The sequence below is a fragment of the Podarcis bocagei genome (genome assembly GCF_964188305.1).
Source record: "Podarcis bocagei genome assembly, chromosome: 5".
Taxonomy (NCBI): Eukaryota; Metazoa; Chordata; class Lepidosauria; order Squamata; family Lacertidae; genus Podarcis; species Podarcis bocagei.
In genome coordinates, this window is record NC_138129.1 from 75,891,575 (window position 1) to 75,906,490 (window position 14,916).

The 14,916-nt window shown below is 44.5% G+C and overlaps 2 protein-coding genes and 1 long non-coding RNA gene across 6 annotated transcripts in view; 1 reads left to right on the plus strand and 2 right to left on the minus strand.

Moving 5' to 3' along the window:
* Positions 1-8,862, minus strand: part of GLMN (glomulin, FKBP associated protein) — a 28,432-nt gene extending 19,570 nt beyond the window's left edge. Inside the window, exons 1-5 of the mRNA XM_081194038.1 lie at positions 8,726-8,862; positions 7,088-7,148; positions 6,056-6,181; positions 4,143-4,262; positions 2,787-2,895 (exon numbers count right to left, since the gene is read on the minus strand). Of these exons, the coding sequence (XP_081050164.1) occupies positions 2,787-2,895; positions 4,143-4,262; positions 6,056-6,181; positions 7,088-7,126 (394 nt within the window). The 5' untranslated portion in view covers positions 7,127-7,148; positions 8,726-8,862. The remainder of the gene's footprint in view (positions 1-2,786; positions 2,896-4,142; positions 4,263-6,055; positions 6,182-7,087; positions 7,149-8,725) is intronic.
* Positions 1-14,916, minus strand: part of LOC308586948 — a 562,568-nt gene that overhangs the window by 464,742 nt on the left and 82,910 nt on the right. The window lies entirely within an intron of this gene.
* Positions 8,794-14,916, plus strand: part of RPAP2 (RNA polymerase II associated protein 2) — a 53,475-nt gene continuing 47,352 nt past the window's right edge. For 2 of the 4 annotated variants that reach the window (XR_014008110.1, XM_081194035.1), the window contains exons 1-5: positions 9,829-10,165; positions 11,207-11,252; positions 11,371-11,485; positions 13,118-13,216; positions 14,717-14,782. Coding sequence is in view for 3 of the 4 variants with exons in the window: in XM_081194035.1 (XP_081050161.1) it covers positions 10,105-10,165; positions 11,207-11,252; positions 11,371-11,485; positions 13,118-13,216; positions 14,717-14,782 (387 nt within the window). In the remaining variant the exon portion in view is untranslated. Of the gene's footprint in view, positions 8,903-9,826; positions 10,166-11,206; positions 11,253-11,370; positions 11,486-13,117; positions 13,217-14,716; positions 14,783-14,916 lie in introns of those variants that run through there. The other 2 variants (XM_081194037.1, XM_081194036.1) reach the window with 2 other exon arrangements.

The window sequence follows — 14,916 nt, forward strand, 5'->3', positions numbered from 1 at the left end:
ATAAAAGCCAACACCTCTCCCTTTCAAGTTATATAATGCAATGCAATAAAGTTAAATCTACTTTAGAACTGGAATATACAGTCGTACCTTGGAAGCCAAACAGAATCCGTTCCAGAAGTCCATTCAACTTCCAAAACATTCAGAAACCAAGGCGCAGCTTCCGATTGGCTATAGGAAGCTCCTGCAACCAATCAGAAGCCACGCCAGACATTCGGGCTCCAAATGAACGTTCACAAACAGGCTCGCTTCCGGGTTTGCAGCGTTCAGGAGCCAAAACGTTTGAGAGCCAAGGTGTTTGGCTTCCGAGGTACGACTGTATGTAGCTGGTTTTTCAATCATATCCTCTCCCACTGAAAATTAACAATGTTAGATAGGAAGCCCATAGGTTGATAACCAAGTTATTATGGGCTTTGATGTGCACACTGGATTTTTTAACTTCTCTTTTGGAACAGCAGACACAAACACAAACCCCATGCTCAACTAATTTTGCTCTGGATTCTCAGGGTAATCTTAGGCAGGTTCTTATCTCAGCCTCTGCTTTCCTTCAATAAGAAGGAAAGGGTTAATAGTGGAGGAACCCAGCAACCAGGAATTGGCAGACTAGAAGAGCTTCCCCATTCTGTGCTTCCTGCTGCAACCCCTCGTTGGGTCCACCATCGCCCAAAAGCAGCTGCGGGGACCCTCTGGAACGACACCCAATGCTTCTGGATTAGTGAAATAGTAAAGATCATGGACTCTTCTCAATGGAAGCAGAGATGTTCCTACTTGTGTGGCTGCATCGTCTGATCCAAGACAGTATTTCCACCCACAGAGTGGTGATTGGGATGGAGGAAGAGATAAATTGTTGCTCAGGGTTGTTGCAAGGATAAAAAAAAGGAGAGAGAGGGAGAGAGAATCTCCTTTCCAGTGCATCGCTGGGAGTGGATTTGCACCTCAGCATGGTGGTGGCAGTGAAAGCAGCTGGCATTTCTGGTGCGTGATGGGAAAGCTGGGTATGCCTGAGAGACCAAGTAGCCAATCAGCAAAAGCTAGGCTCCTGTAGGGTGGCAGAGCTCAGGAGCAAACTTGGGTGAAGACTTCACCAACACAGGTCCGCTCCAGGGATCTAAAGGAGAGACTGACTCAAAGGCAGAGTTTTGCTTTAACTTTCCCCCCGCATCTTGGCTGTGGTTTTTGACTGTCCTCATGGAGTAGTTCAGCTCACTCTTTAGACCAGGCTTCCTTAACCTCGGCCCTCCAGATGTTTTTGACTTACAAATCCCATGATCCCTAGCTAGCAGGACCAGTGGTCAGGGATGATGGGAATTGTAGTCTCAAGACACCTGGAGGGCCGAGGTTGAGGAAGCCTGGCTTAGCAGAAGTCAAAGTGGAAAGTGGAAGTGAGAGTTGGACCATAAAGAAGGCTAATCGCTGAAGAATTGATGCTTTTTAATTATGGTGCTGGAGGAGACACTTGAGAGTCCCATGGACTGCAAGAAGAGCAAACCTATCCATTCTTAAGGAAATCAGCCCTGAGCGCTCACTAGGACAGATTATGAAGCTGAGGCTCCAATACTTTGGCCACCTCATGAGAAGAGAAGACTCCCTGGAAAAGACCCTGATGTTGGGAAAGGTGGAGGGCACAAGGAGAAGGGGACGACAGAGGACGAGATGCTTGGATAGTGTTCTCGAAGCTACCAGCATGAGTTTGACCAAACTGCGGGAGGCAGTGGAAGGCAGGAGTGCCTGGCGTGTTCTGGTCCATGGAGTCACGAAGAGTCGGACACAACTAAACGACTAAACAACAACAACAAATTGCTACGGACACCTGTCAGTTACTGCACTCAGGGCCCGGGATTGGCTAGGTGTTGCCTGTTTCATAGCAATTGCCAGAAATGTTTGGTGGAAGGGGCATGGGGCTGGATCCTTAGTGGGGATGGGAGAGCAGCTCTTCCTGTCTAGAAGCCCAACTCAGGGGCTAATAAGCCACAGTGTCAATCTCCAAACCGGGTCTGCCCAAAGTGAGCTGCACTATGTGGGAACCATCATGTTGGTCAACCCTGGGTGCCAATCAACCAGTAGGCAGGCTGGTTGACCACTGAATACACACCCAAGGCTTACATCAAACCTATTGTGGCCTAATTTTAACCCAACACACGTTCTTCTGGTCTTCATTCGCCGCCTGCACAGCTTGCCACAGACTCACTGCAAACATGTATGTTGCTTAGAGGGCAGAATTAAAAGGGATGCCAAAGATGGAAAGAGGAAGCAGTCCCAACCAAAGATGATTGGCGAACCAAGTTAATGGACTACGCTGAAATGGCGAAATTAACTGGAAAGCTCAGAAATCAAGATGACAAGAATTTTTTTTAAAGAATGGGAAATGTTTATCATGTATTTGCAAAAGTATTGTTAACAGGTTAATACATTGGCAGGATTTTAAGAACACTTGTAATTTTAAAAAATAGTACAGGAAATTTGAGGTAGAAAAAATAATTTGGAATAGAAATGATATGCAGTTGAAAAGAAAATTAAAGGAACCGGGTGGGAGGGGGAGTACTGGTTGCTGTTAAGTTTGTTGTTGTTTGTTTTTGTTGAAAATTTAATAAAAATATTAGATAGACAGAGAGATAGAATTAAAAGGCATATATATCATGTAGAGATAATATATAACGGTAAGTACTAGTAAACAATAATTATGCCACCATCACTTAGGATGCTGTCCCTTAAAAAGTCACAACTGAATGACATCTCTTAACTGGCAAGGTGCTCTTGTGTCCAGTATCCAGAAAATAAATGCTCATTACCTTCCTGCAGAGGCTTCAGTAAAAGCAAAATAGTTTGAGACCTATATTCCCCGGAGGCTTGTTCAATCTGCTCCAAGAAACCAAGGACAAGCTCTTTGGGACTGCACAGCTGCAAGAAAGGAAAAAGCCAGGGATATGTTGCTCGTAATGTTTATTTTTGCCATTGTTTGATAACAAGCCACCATTTTTATGACAAGCATAGGGCAAACCAGTGCATCTTATACAATAATAAATGACATCTACCCTATTCTTAAAAACCCATAAAATGCGAAATTAAACAGTTTCCGGTTGTTCAGTCATTAAATCTGCATATGCTTGCATAAGAGATCTAAAATTATCCACGCACATGCTGGAAAATCTTACCCAAGGCAACCTCCTCTACAAGCCCAGTTTGAAAGGCACACTAAGTAAGGGGCTGCCAAGGGTTTTTTGAGTCAGTGGCTACATCTGTGCATTTTGAGAAAATGCTGTGGGCATCAGTCACAAAATGGTTGCTGTGCGGGTACGGCATAACACAAAACAGCTGCCATATCCAAAGCAGCAGAGAAAGAGACAGGATCACAAAACGGTGGGCGTCCAATCCATGCACTCAATGAAATGTTTAAGGCGGCATGTTCAGTGTGAGGGCGAGTCAGTGCAAACAGGAAATGAGAAGGGCAGCAAACAGTCTCTCGTGCATTTTGAGGGGATATTTACAAAGACCTTTGGTTGGCACCATAGAAAGCACAACTGGTTGCACTAGCGTCTGTGTGCACCACATATTGGCAACCCCAACACTAAGCCAAACCATGGAGGAACAGAGTGGCTGCAATCTCCTCCCTTGTGAACCTGTGCAGTTGCACTAAACCATGGTTTGGCTTAGCATTACATGCAAAGCCAATCCGCCTGGTCCCTTGACGCTCATTTAAGTACAGTCGTACCTTGGAAGTCAAACAGAATCCGTTCCAGAAGTCCATTTGACTTCCGAAACGTTTGACTTCCAAAGCGTGGCTTCTGATTGGCTGTAGGATGCTCCTGTAGCCAATCAGAAGCCGTGGAAGCCCCATCAGATGTTCAGCTTCCAAAAGAACGTTTGAAAACCGGAACACTCACTTCTGGTTTTCAATTGTTCGGGAGCCGAAACATTCGACTCCCAAGGCGTTCGGGAGCCAAGGTATGACTGTAAACTCTTTCTGTCTCCACTGAAGGACCACCATTCTCCCTATCCTCACACACTTCCACAGACAAACATTACTCCCTCAAGGAGCTCAGATCCTAAGAATTTCTCCCAACCCCATCAATCAGTGAAGAGGAAAGCCAAAATATACTCTTTAGAAGAGTCCCGAGGCAGCTAGAAGGATAGACGCTGTGATTTACCTCCATCAACTTATCTAATATTTTCAGGCAGTGTTCTTTCTCAACTTCATCTTGCTTATACTTCACCAGGCACCTGATTAAAGGACCAACAAGATTCCAGCCCATGCTTTTGACAATAACCTATAGGGGGGGAAATGTTCCAAATGGCAATTTATATGACAACAACAAAATGTGCATTGTGGGCTTTGCTTAAGAAAGCCAGTAATAAACACCCTGCAGCTGCAATTGTAATATTTATGTGTAGCTAAATAGTGGTTTGCTGAGAACATGCCAGTATTGGGAGCAACAATAGCAGCTTGAAACATCACTATTGAAAAATACAAAGAAGGTATTTCTGCATAGAGACACAAGTCCACCCACAGGTTGCCTGCACCATTTACCGTATTTTTCGCTCTAAAAAGTAAGGGGAAATGTGTATGCGTCTTATGGAGCGAATGCAGGCGGCAGGCTCTGCTCAGTGCTCCCTTTAAAGAGAGTGTGGAGCGGGTGTGCGGGCTGCCCTTCTCCCTCCTCGGGGAAAAGCCCCTAAGAGCCGCACACACACTCCACGCGCTCTTTAAAGGGAGTGCGTCTCTTGGGGGAGCCTTCCTCCCGCTGCCCGGGAGAGGCTGCATGCAGCTAGCCAATAAGCCAGGACAGCAAGAGGGATCGCTGCGCAGTGATCCCGCTTGCTGTCCTGGCTTCTGCCTTCGCCGCGTGCAGCCTCTTCTGGGCAGGGGGAGTCTTCATCCCGCTCCCCTGAAGAGGCTTTGCAACGGCTATCCCAGAAGCCAGATCCCTCTTGCTGTTCCGGTTTCTGGGATTCAGAATATTTTTATTCTTGTTTTCCTCCTCCAAAAACTAGGTGCATCTTATGGTCGGGTGCGTCTTATAGAGCGAAAAATACAGTACTTAGTTACGGAGATAGCAGGAAGAGACTAAAGATGGGGAATTGTCTAATGAGGAACTGTTGAGATGGAATCTTTAAAAACACTGACTTGCTATGGAAGAGATGAAAGTACCAGAAAGGAGTTATACTGTGGTGCTGGCAATGCCCAGGTTTCAGGTTTGATCCCCGTATGGGACAGCTGCATTTTCCTGCATTGCAGGGAATTGGACTAGATGATGCTCGGGATCCCTTCCAACTCTACAATTCTATGATTCTGTGAAAAGGCTATATGCAAAGGAGTAGCTCTCCTGCCTTGGGAGATCTATATTAGAGCAAGACTGGGTAAATACAAGATTAAGTTTGTTATACTGCAAATATTACTTGTTTCCCTATACCTATGGGACCCAAGCCAAGATCCAGGAAAGGCCAGAAGAATGCCTCCTTGCTGTAATTTCCTTTTAGTTTATGTTTTGGTGCAATTCAAAAACAGAAACCTTCCTCCCAAGAGAGAGACTAGTCCCAAAACAAAGCAACGCAGGAGGGGTGGATGCCACCGAGTGATCGACCTATCGCCTAACTGGAGGAAAGGAAAAAGGCAGGCCCCATAGTCCAGTGAGGTGGGGGGCAGCACATTTTAGAAGAGTGGTGTGGATTAGCCTCCCAGAAGCATCACAAAAAACAGACAAGCCAGGGATGCCATGATGAAGTTTATCCTACTGTCTTGCCCTGAAGGTCTTTGGACACCGGGTCTGGCTCAGTGACATTTCAGAACACAGGCATGCGTGGAAAATTCCCATGACATCCTAAGTTTATAAACTGTCAGGCCACAGGGTGGAAGCCCAGTCAGTCATAGGGGTCAATTCCTTTCATTCCAACCACTTTAATAAGGCTCCCTTGCCTTGGTGGCCAAAGGGAGTGAGCCTGGATGTTCCCAATAAATGCAATTGGATGTTATTGCCCCAGCAATGTTCGCATGGCCAAAATCTGTACAGTTACTTCCAGCTGGTTTTAGCAGTTAAGACACAAACGTGTATTTTAAACTCACCTTGTTTTTCTCATTTTGAACAACTTCCAGTACATCGGCGACATATCCTTCTTCAAAGCACTTCTGTCCCGCAACTTGAAAAAGGTTGATGTCTTCCCCTTTGAAATCCTCTTCTTCCAGAATTTGCTAGAACATGTTTCCCATTGTAATTCACAATATGCAATTAAAATGCACAACACTTTACCTTCACGATGCAATACTGATTCCGTATTAAGCCAAACAAGATTCTTTAGTCACATACAGAAGAAATCTGACAGCAAGTTCAGAGACTTTGGGTTGTATTCAATGCAGCACTAAGGGGACTGTTCCCTCAAGCAGCCCAAAATGCTCGTGCTGACAGAACAATCTCCCCTTTTCTCCTTTGGGGTTCTCCCAACCCAGAATATTTGGGGAGGACACAGTAGCAGGAGAGGAGGGGAAAATCCTGCAGTAGCAGGCATCCTTGTGCAAGCTCTCCCTAGTGGAATGAATGAATTGAATATGATCCTTTGTATTTCCCCAAAAAGCACGGTCTTTTAGAATTATTGTCTCCAAACTACTGCCTATTAATAAGGCTTCGACACAAAGTGTTTTTGCTTTTGCTAGGCAAATGGAGGGTAGTAGCAACAGTCCCCAAATAGAAGAACAGAGTGGACGATCAATTAATGTTGTACTGTGTTACCTGTAGAGTAAGGATGAGGAAACTCAAGCCCAGAGACAACATGGGGTCATCCTGGCCTCTTGACCCACCCCTCAGGATTCTCCCCAAGCCATATTCTCACTAGCAACAGATCACATCCTCCTTGAATGCTTTTGCCTGGCTGGGATGCGCCCTTGAATTATGACAATGCCTCGTTTGCCTAGACAGATGGGAAGGTGAGGGTATGTCCACAGAAACCTCTGAGTTTTGTGTGGTTGGATATTACCTAATGCATAAACCCATCTCCCACTGGCTTGCAGCCCCCAGAAGTTTCCTCACAAGGGCATGTAAAAACAATTAGATCAGTAGGTTTTGCCATTTGGTATAGTTTCACAAGCAAAACAATCACTTACACATCTTTGTATGATGTCTCGAAGTTCATCTTCAGCCATTATTTCCTGATCTTCAAGGACTCTATCACAAATTAAAAAGACAGACTTGAATGAGACTCACTTTAAACTAAATCAGAACTGGTTGAATGTCTTTCTTTTCCTTTTCCCTCCTGCTGACATTCTCCAACAGAAAGTTATGGACAGACCAGCTAGAAAACTACTGAAGTAAGTCAGCGAAGGTAGGGTGCTGCCTTGTAGAGAATCAGACTCTTGTACCTCTGTATTGACTACACCAGGAGTCAATGTAATGTCCTCCAGTTATTGGGATTCCCGTCAGTTGCAGTCAACACTGGCCAATGCCATGGGATGATGGGAGTTTTAGTCAGCAGCATCTGCAGGAGAACCACATTGGCTATCTATGTCCAGTTCTCCGGGCCTCCAGACAAACTAGGCATTTTGGGGTACTTCTTAGGGCTTATGTGCCCCAGCAGGGCAGACTAGGGTGGCTCTCCCACCCATCACTAGGACTGCTTGGCAATGCGGCTGTCCTGCTCCTTGTCACACATTTATTTACCAGGGAGCAACATTGTTAATGGCCAGAGAACCAATTAGCTTGCGGATTTACATGGTGGCAGGCTATGCTTCCATTACCATTTTTTAGCCCACCAGTGAGCAATTGAGTGACCTTGGAATCTGCAACAGCACCACTGCCAGGGAGCCCAAGCGGTGGCAGGTCCTAAAGTAAACTAATCAATTCATCAGCAAGTTCAGCTTTATTTGTTTGGGCCTGAATAGAGACAATGGCTTCCTTCCCCACTGCAGATGTTCATTAACCAAGAACCGTCACCTAGGCTGTTATATCATCACTGCTGCTGTAAAAGACCCATACTGATCCTGCATAGGTCCTAGCGCTAACCCAAATGCCGTAATGTGTACTTTTTATGCCTTTCAATCCCCTCCACCATGACGTCTCGAAGATGCGTCTGATGAAGTGGACTGAAGCTCATAAAAGCTTACACCATAATGAATTCATCCCAAAGCGGCCTCTCACAAACCTGGTGCTCTCCAAATAGACTCCCATCTGTCCTGGCAAATGAAGGTGGGAAGGCAGCCTCAACATCTACTGCTCTCCTACTTACAAGGGAAGCTTTTCAAGCCATTTTAATCCGAATTAAATGGGGCACGCCTCAGGCTTACTGCAGCCTATGGAGCACATTATTACAGTTCTGCTGAATGCTGCTGTGGCATATCCACAACCCTTTTTTAATTTTTATGCGATTAAAAAAAGAAGAGAGAAATGCAAGAGGGGTCCTTTTATGTTTCATTTGAAGCAGTTAAAAAATAAAAAAAGGATACCCCAACGGTTAAAGTGAAAAAGCTGGGAGTCCAGTTGCTTACAAACCAGGGTTTCCCAAACTTGGGTTTCTGGACTACAACTCCCATCGTCCCTAGCTAGCAGGGCCAGTAACCAGGAATGATGGGAAATGTAGTCCAAAAACCACCACCACCACCCTGCTGGGAAGACCCAACTTTGGGAAGCTCTGCTATAAACGGAGAGAAACGGGTTTGCTGCTTCTGAGTCACCACCGCGCCTTCTCTCTATCCCTTTTTTCTTTTTTAATTGTCAGCCCACCATGAACTAAAGACGACTCCGCTTACCCGAAGGAGCAGCCCCGCCGCAACCTCCACTGGGCCTTGTGGCGAAGGCGGCCGCTGGCAGCAGCAGCAGAAGCGCCGCCCCACGCGACAGCGCCTCGGTGGTTGAGAGCTCAGAGGCGGCGATGGCGGAAGAAAAGCCGCGGAGCGCCGCCCAGGCTAGGAGCCGCCATCGCGCAGGTAAACGGGAGATGACGGCGTTTTCGCGCGCGCACCCCCGTTTTCTTTCCGTGGGCCGTTCCTCCCCGCTTCCTGTGCGTGCGTAGCGAACGGGGAGGGACGAACCAACCGGCGTTCCTGGAGGGGTGACCGCGAGGCGAAAGAATTGCGGGGGGGGGGGGTTGAAGGCGTCGGGAGTGAGAGGACAAAATGCCCCCCATGCCACACACACAGCGCGAGACTCCTCCACCCACCTGGGGGCCCGAGGTCCCTTTGACACCCCCCCATAAAATATTTGAGGGGGGCAGGCCTCCCCGCAAGGTGTTGGACATTTGCCATTGTGGTCCATTAGGGCTTACCTGCCCCCCAACCCAGTATTTTATTCAAGTTGGCACCATGTGCATAGCCACGATTTTTTGTTGGGGAAGTTGAGCTTTGGGGGGGCAGATAGCCCCCAAAGTTGTTGTTTTTTTAAGTGGGAGTGGTGTGATGAATTAATATGTTTAATTTCATAAAGTGAAGATTTAAGGATGTTAATGTTTAAGTTAAATTTTATAAGAATTGTGACTTGGGAAACCGTTAAAAGGATAGGCAATGAAATTCAACCAAGGGGAAGCGGGGAAGTCACTTAACAAAGTTAATAAGTGTAATTTTTAATAAGGCTATGATTTATGTTTGTTTGTCCTATGTGTTTGTTTGTTTATAATATTGTGAAAACCAATAAAAAAAATTTGGGGGAAAAATTAAGTGGGAGCGGTGGGCAGAGCTACAGTTGGTCGAGGATTTTTACTCATTTTTAAGGATTCACATGCATGCCTGGTGCCCGCTCAGTCCACCCAAACTCCTTTTGCTGTGTGCTTTGGTTTTTAACATGGGGCTTGCTTTCCTAGGAAGCGACCACCACCGAATAGGATGGGTCCCTGCTTTTGACAGGTGGGGCATAGGTTTGCTCTGTTAAGAGGGCAATTCCCTAGAAAGTTGCTACTGAGTGTTTCCTGTGGGAAATGTTCCTCTGCAAAACATGCCTGGGATCAAGGTTGGGTGGCCACCTGCCAGGGATGATTCATTCAGCTGTGGTTCCCACATTGCAGAGGGTTGGGATAGACCAGCCTTTGGGGTCCCTTCAAACTCTACAGGATTCTATGTTGCGCACCTGCCAGTTCATCTGGGGCAGGGGAACCTCACCCAACACAGCCATAGGACTTGTTTTCAATTAAGCTTGCATGGCTCACGTACTCAAATCAGGCCAGACCGTACCTAAACGAAAAGCGCTGCATATATATGGTGAGTTAATCGACTTCCCCCCTCTTGGCGGTGCTTTTCTGCCTTTGCCCACGGCTACATGAGGAGATATGTACAGCACCTGCTGCACTCTGCTGTCAGAAAACGGCCTTGCCAAAATAAAATGTAGGACCTCATTTTACAAGGGTGGCGTTCAGGGAAACGGCAGGGTTTCATCATGTGCACAGGATTCTCTTATGGGTCATACGTGTAAGGTGATGCCCATTTACCTAGGTATAATAAATAGACTCATGCAAACTGTTCTTCAAAATGTTGAAATACTGCTTAGCCTAGTCCTGGCCCTTTAACGGGACTGGAACAGATTTTAACCCGTGACACTTTTCCTGACACAGAGATGGAAGGAGAAAGCATCACTTGCTTAAATTTGGCCTCTGAGGCTGCCACTGAGGAGCAACACTGGGACAGAGAGTTGGCCAATGAACTCTGCCAATGAAGTGATAGGTCCTGTAAAGTATTTCAGTTCGGTTTATGAGTGCACAATATAATAGCCTTTTAGCTTACCTATCTTCCATCTATGCATTCAGTATTGCTAATTTGGGCTACGATGGCCTTCTGTAAACAAGCCTGGGCAGTAAACATGTAAAAACAACTTTTTTCCACAGTTTAACTTTCCTGAAACTGTGTATGTGATAATGGTTCGAATATATTAATTGGCACTTAGTGGTGTTGCGTATTTGGACTCTTGTTCTGTAGGGCAAGTAGTCATCTTTGCAGATGGTAAAAGTTCGCTCTAAAATTACACATGCAACCAAAGACAAATTGCAAAAGTCTCCTTATGCTTTATGGCGTGCTTCTGCAGTGAACATTCAGCTTTTTTCTCTCAGTATTTGCATACATAATTATAGAGAACTTCAGTTTCCAGACACCTGTATAATACAATTCGCAAATTTCTATAAGCAGACACCAATGTACTAAATGTATTAAAATGTATGAAAGCACTTTTTTTGAAAAGAGACTAATGAAAAGTATTCCCCAAATGTCTTAAGTCAGTATAATCATTTGTTTGCATGTTATTATTTTTAGGAAAGAAACAGTCAAGTGCTTTGAAAAATGAAGATGCTGCACAAAGGTATCATATCTCTAAACATAGCATAGTTAAACCAAATACTGTTAAACCAACAATATCTGCAAGGCCACAGGTTTCCGATATGTTGTGTTATTCATACGGCTAATTTGTTCTCTTGTAGGAAGGCGGCGCTTGAAGCTGCCATTAGAAAGAAGATTGAGGCTGAGCGAAAAGCCTTGCAGGTTGTCGAACGTCTGTTGGAAGAAGATATTACAGAAGAATTCCTTGTGGATTGTGTAGGTCCTCTTTTTCTTGGCAAGTTTTATACTGCTTTGTGTTTCATAAAGTTTGTTGTTACTGTTGGATAAGCTTTTGCCAGCTTTCTGTATATCATCTGCACGCTCATCCCAGTCCAGACGTAGTTTGCAGACGCTTAGCAATGCACTTCTGTGTTTGCTCAGGAATGAGTCCCACTGTTTTAAATGAGGCTTACTGAATGAAAGCATGCTGTGTTCCAGTGCACAAGTCCCATTAAAATCAAAGGCGCATCTTATGTTTGCATTCTTTGTCCCTTCAATTTTCATGCAGAGATGCATATACCTATTAGATGCATATACCTATTTGCTTAAAACAGGAAATAGTGTGACAAGCTTGAGGGTGGAATTTAAAATATATGGCACACTGTGGATGGTCCTGAAGTACGACCAGCTTTTCCCAGAGTGGTACTTGCAAGATTTCCAGTCCTAGTAAATTGCTTGTAGTAGAAACAGAACTAGGACTGGAAATCTTGCAAGTTTTGGTCTCTACCAAACAACCCATATTAATGCCTTCTCTTAGGGCAGGGCATTTTCAGCCCACGGGCTGCATTGGACACTCCACTCCTGCTTTATTTGCTCCTCTCTTGCAAGCAGCAGGTGTCCTGGAAGATTTGAGGGAGTAGCAGATACTACGGAGTCCCATCAGATGTTTGTAATCCCATTCAGACAAGCAAGAGGCATTATCAGAGTTCAAGGACATATTCCAGCCAGGCATAAACACTCAAAATGTGAAACAGTGCCAGCAAGGGGTGTGGCTTGTAGAAAAGGGGCATGGTATGAGGAGAGCTCAAAGGACCAGAGAGAGACAGACCTAGAGTTTGCCCCCCACCCCTGCAGGCCTGATGTTCCCCAACACTGCTGTAAGGCATTTTTTGTTCCCCGATTTTGCAGATAGATGCACTGAAGTGGGAAGATAGTGACTTCTCTAAGGCTGCACAATGAGCTCATCACGGAGATGAGTCTGAAATGGGAGACTTCCTTGTTTGTAACTCAGACTCTTAGTTTTCAGGGCTCCTACATATTCTGACAGCCCAATCTGAGGCACCTTTCTTTTGGGTGTTGGTGGGAGACTCCATGGATTTCCATGAAAAAGACTTCCAGTAAAAACAAACAAAACAATGTTTTATTGCATTTTCAGAACTTAATGTTTCATTCTTTAAAACCCTTATAAGAGAGTAAGGTACATTGCACTCTTGCTGGGCGACCCTAAGCAAATTGAATCTTGCAGCCACCTACTTGGAAATAAGCCTCATTGAAGAAAATGTGACCTCTGAGTTACATAATTACATAGTCACACGCATATAAGCACCACAAGTGATGGCAGCTGGAAGATTTGCATCATTTATGCAAAATATTTTAAGCGGTCTCTGTTCTGTTCCATCCTGCCAGAGGAAAAGCAGTTGTTGCTTCTTTGTTTTTATTCAGAAAAAAAATAGAGAGAGAATCTAAAAGATAGACTCCCTTTGTCATTGTTCGTAGTTTCTGTTCCTTTCCCAATTTTCTGCTGCTTTGTTTTTTCGAAAACGCTTTTTCCTATTCTAAACTTTTTATTTGTTTTGAGTTTCAAGGCAGTACCCTGTAACTTACGTCTGTGTGTTTTCATATTTTCAGGGGAAGATTATAACACCTCCTCACTATAAGGATGTTGTGGAAGAACGATTTATCATCAAGTTGTGTGGCTACCCCATATGCCAAAAGAGGCTGCAGAATGTAAGAATCTATGAGTGGCTTCTTTATATTTCTGCAGTTTTGCATCTGTCTTTCTGTGTTGGAATGTGGTGTCTGGTCAACTGAACTTCACTGATGCATGGACAGGAATCCTTGGTCATCTTTGTGTAGATCAGCCTTCCATAATCTGATGCCTTCCAGATAATATGGACTGTAACTCCCATCAGCTCCAGGCAGCATGTCCAGTAGTTAGGGCTGATAGAAGTTGTAGTTCAAAATTCTGTAGGGCACCGTGTTGGAGAAGGTTGGTTGAGAGACAGTGGCTTGGCCAGTGTCACGAGAGCCAGTGTGGTGTAGTGGTTAAGAGCGATAGACTCGTAATCTGGTGAACGGGGTTCGCATCCCCGCTCCTCCACATGCAGCTCCTGGGTGACCTTGGGCTAGTTACACTCTCAGCCCCACTCACCTCACAGTGTTTGTTGTGGGGGGAGGAAGGGAAAGGAGATTGTTAGCCGCTTTGAGACTCCTTTGGGTAGTGATAAAGCGGGATATCAAATCCAAATCCAAACTCACCTATTAAGCTAATTGGCTAAGTGAGGATTTGAACCCAGGGCTCCACAGCTTTAGATGATTATTTAATTTATATGCCACTTAATGCCAAAGCAGTTTACAAGAACAAAACCCAATTAAACGAGCATTAAGGACAAGCATCCATAATTAAAATGCCCAATTAAAATAAACAATAAAACAGTCTCATCAAAACAGCAATATATAAAGATCCATAATTAAAATATGCAATAAAGCAATCCCATTAAAACAGCACAGTAATTAAAACAGGAGACTTGAGTCAAGATTATCTGTTTGCACATTGGCCACCTTTCCTTGTCAGTGAGCTTGGGTGCCCCCTTTCCCTCCCCAATGTGGCCAAGATAGGAGATCAAAAGCTTTTGCTTCTATTTTCGACTAACTGTAGCTTAGCATTAGGTTTGAATTCAGACAAAACGTGGTTAGTCTTAACTATGATTTACCCAAACAAGCCAACTTCAAACCTTGGTTTATGAAGCTGGCTTGTTTCAATAAACCATAGTTAATATTAGCCACAGTTTAGGTTTTGTATGTAATGCTAAACTATGGTTGATCAAAAATGGAAGCAAAAGCTTTTGATCTTGCAGTTGTGCCAGAGGAGCACAAGGCTCATGTACATAACAATGCACCATAGTTCATTGCTTTGTCCAATTCAGGTATTTGGCTTTTCTTACAGAGGCTAGGGATTTGTATTTTAAAAAATTGATATAGCTTAGGTCGGGGGGGGGGGGCAGCATGTTGCTCTCCACGTCTCAAGACTTCAAATGCAAGCTGAAGTCCTCAGCATTTAAACAAAAAATGTCAGCAATTTTCAGAAGTGTGGTTTGAGAAGCTCAGTTCAACATAATGTGGTTTGATCAGTAGTGTTAATTATGGAGTATACTTTTAGAGGAGAGGAATGCTAAAGGGAGCACTGACACATTTGCAAAACAGTATTTGTGATTTATTTATTTTTAGGTGCCAAAACAAAAGTACAAAATATCAACCAAAACAAACAAAGTGTATGATATTACTGAAAGAAAGGTAAGTTTAAAAGCTGTTTGTTACATTATCACTTCTTCATTTATTGTTGTTTAGCAAGAAATTGGTTCAGTGTTGCCGAGGGCTCTAGAGGTGTAATGCTGGCTACATGCAAGGTTCTGGGTTGCTATTTCTTG